The 1,322-nt window shown below is 47.4% G+C and overlaps 1 protein-coding gene across 1 annotated transcript in view; it reads left to right on the top strand.

Annotated features, from left to right (window-relative positions):
- Positions 1 to 184, top strand: part of LOC126514286 (small nuclear ribonucleoprotein Sm D2-like) — an 885-nt gene extending 701 nt beyond the window's left edge. Inside the window, exon 2 of the mRNA XM_050163095.1 lies at positions 124 to 184. Coding sequence (XP_050019052.1) covers positions 124 to 184 — 61 coding nt within the window. The remainder of the gene's footprint in view (positions 1 to 123) is intronic.
- The last annotated feature ends 1,138 nt before the right edge of the window (positions 185 to 1,322 follow it).

Here is a 1,322-nt window from a genome sequence, read left to right as displayed (position 1 = left end):
TCATAAGTCTAGGAAGAAAGGTTCATGTTGCTCTTGATTATAAATTGATTCTTGAGGATAGAGTTGTCTTCTGCTAACTGAAAACTTGCTTGACAATAATGGGTGATTTGATCCCCCCGACAGACCCCATGCTGGAGTGAAGGGCTGGTGGGAGGACCAGCGTAGCACCCCTGTGGGCAGTTGAGCTCACAGAGCTGGCTCTTAGAGAAATTTCCATCAGGGACATCAGGGATGCAGTAGCTGAGGAGCATCCAACAGGAAGTGGAGGGAAACAGCCTGGAAAACAAGACAGGAGAGCCTCAAGTCTCCCCGAAACCCTGGAGCTGAGAGTACACTAGACTGTGAGGTATGTGGAGATCGTGACATCACTAGCCATGTGGAGAACCAAAAGTGAGGCTTTGAGGTACAGAGCTGCATGCTCTGAGGAGTGTAGCGTGAATAAAATTGGGGTTCAACCAAGACACCAGAAAAACAAAGCAGCCAAGCCACTAGAGAAGTCTCACCTCTCTCTCTACCAGGGCTGGGCAACCACAAGCTAAGTAGACTAAGCCTCTCTCTCCTCTCATTTTATAGTCCCTCTAGTGTTGGAATTAAAGGCGTGTGACTTTCTAGTCCAGGGATTAAAGGTGTAGGCCACCATCACCTGGATTTGGTTTTGCATTGATCCTGTGTAGCCCAAGGTAGCCTTGAACTCACAGAGATTCATCTGCCTCTGTCTCCCAAATCCTGGGATTAAAGGTGTGTGTTACCATTTCCTGACCTAAAAAAAAAAAAAGCTTTAGCTTTGCCTCTGGTCTCCAGAGAAGATTTACTTATTAAAATCCAAATATAAAGTACGAACAATACAAATAATATAGATTACTATAGAGGAGTGTGATGCTGAATGCCCAAGCCCGGCAGACGGCCACTGGAGTCAGGAGGGTTTAAAAGTATAACAGGCTTGGTGGCTTCTGAATGACCTCAGTCTGTCAGCATGGGGAGGATGCAGTGGGGGCCTTCTCTAGGCTATGGAATGCTGCCTGCTGCTGAAGTAGGAAGGGCTTTAGCTCCCATAGGCCTCTTAGATAAGGACACTAATTCCCAATGAGAGCTCTGCTGTCAGACCCAACCTTTCCCAAAGACAGACTCACTTGTGCTTTTCCTCCAGGGCCTAGTGTCTTAACTTTCTTTTTGGCAAGGGACACAGACTTCTCAGAAGTACAAAGAGAATGGCAAATGCCATGCCGAGGCCCTGGAGGGGAACAAGCATGGCATGCCAAAGGACAGCTTTTTCTCTCTTTCTGTGTGTGTGTGTGTCTGTCTGTCTGTCTGTCTGTCTGTCT

Source organism: Alexandromys fortis, unplaced genomic scaffold, assembly GCF_014885135.2.
Source record: "Alexandromys fortis isolate MF-2015 unplaced genomic scaffold, M_Fortis_MF-2015_v1.1 scaffold_139, whole genome shotgun sequence".
Lineage (NCBI taxonomy): Eukaryota > Metazoa > Chordata > Mammalia > Rodentia > Cricetidae > Alexandromys > Alexandromys fortis.
Note: the sequence above shows the minus strand (reverse complement) of the source record. Positions and strands in the feature narration are given on the sequence as shown.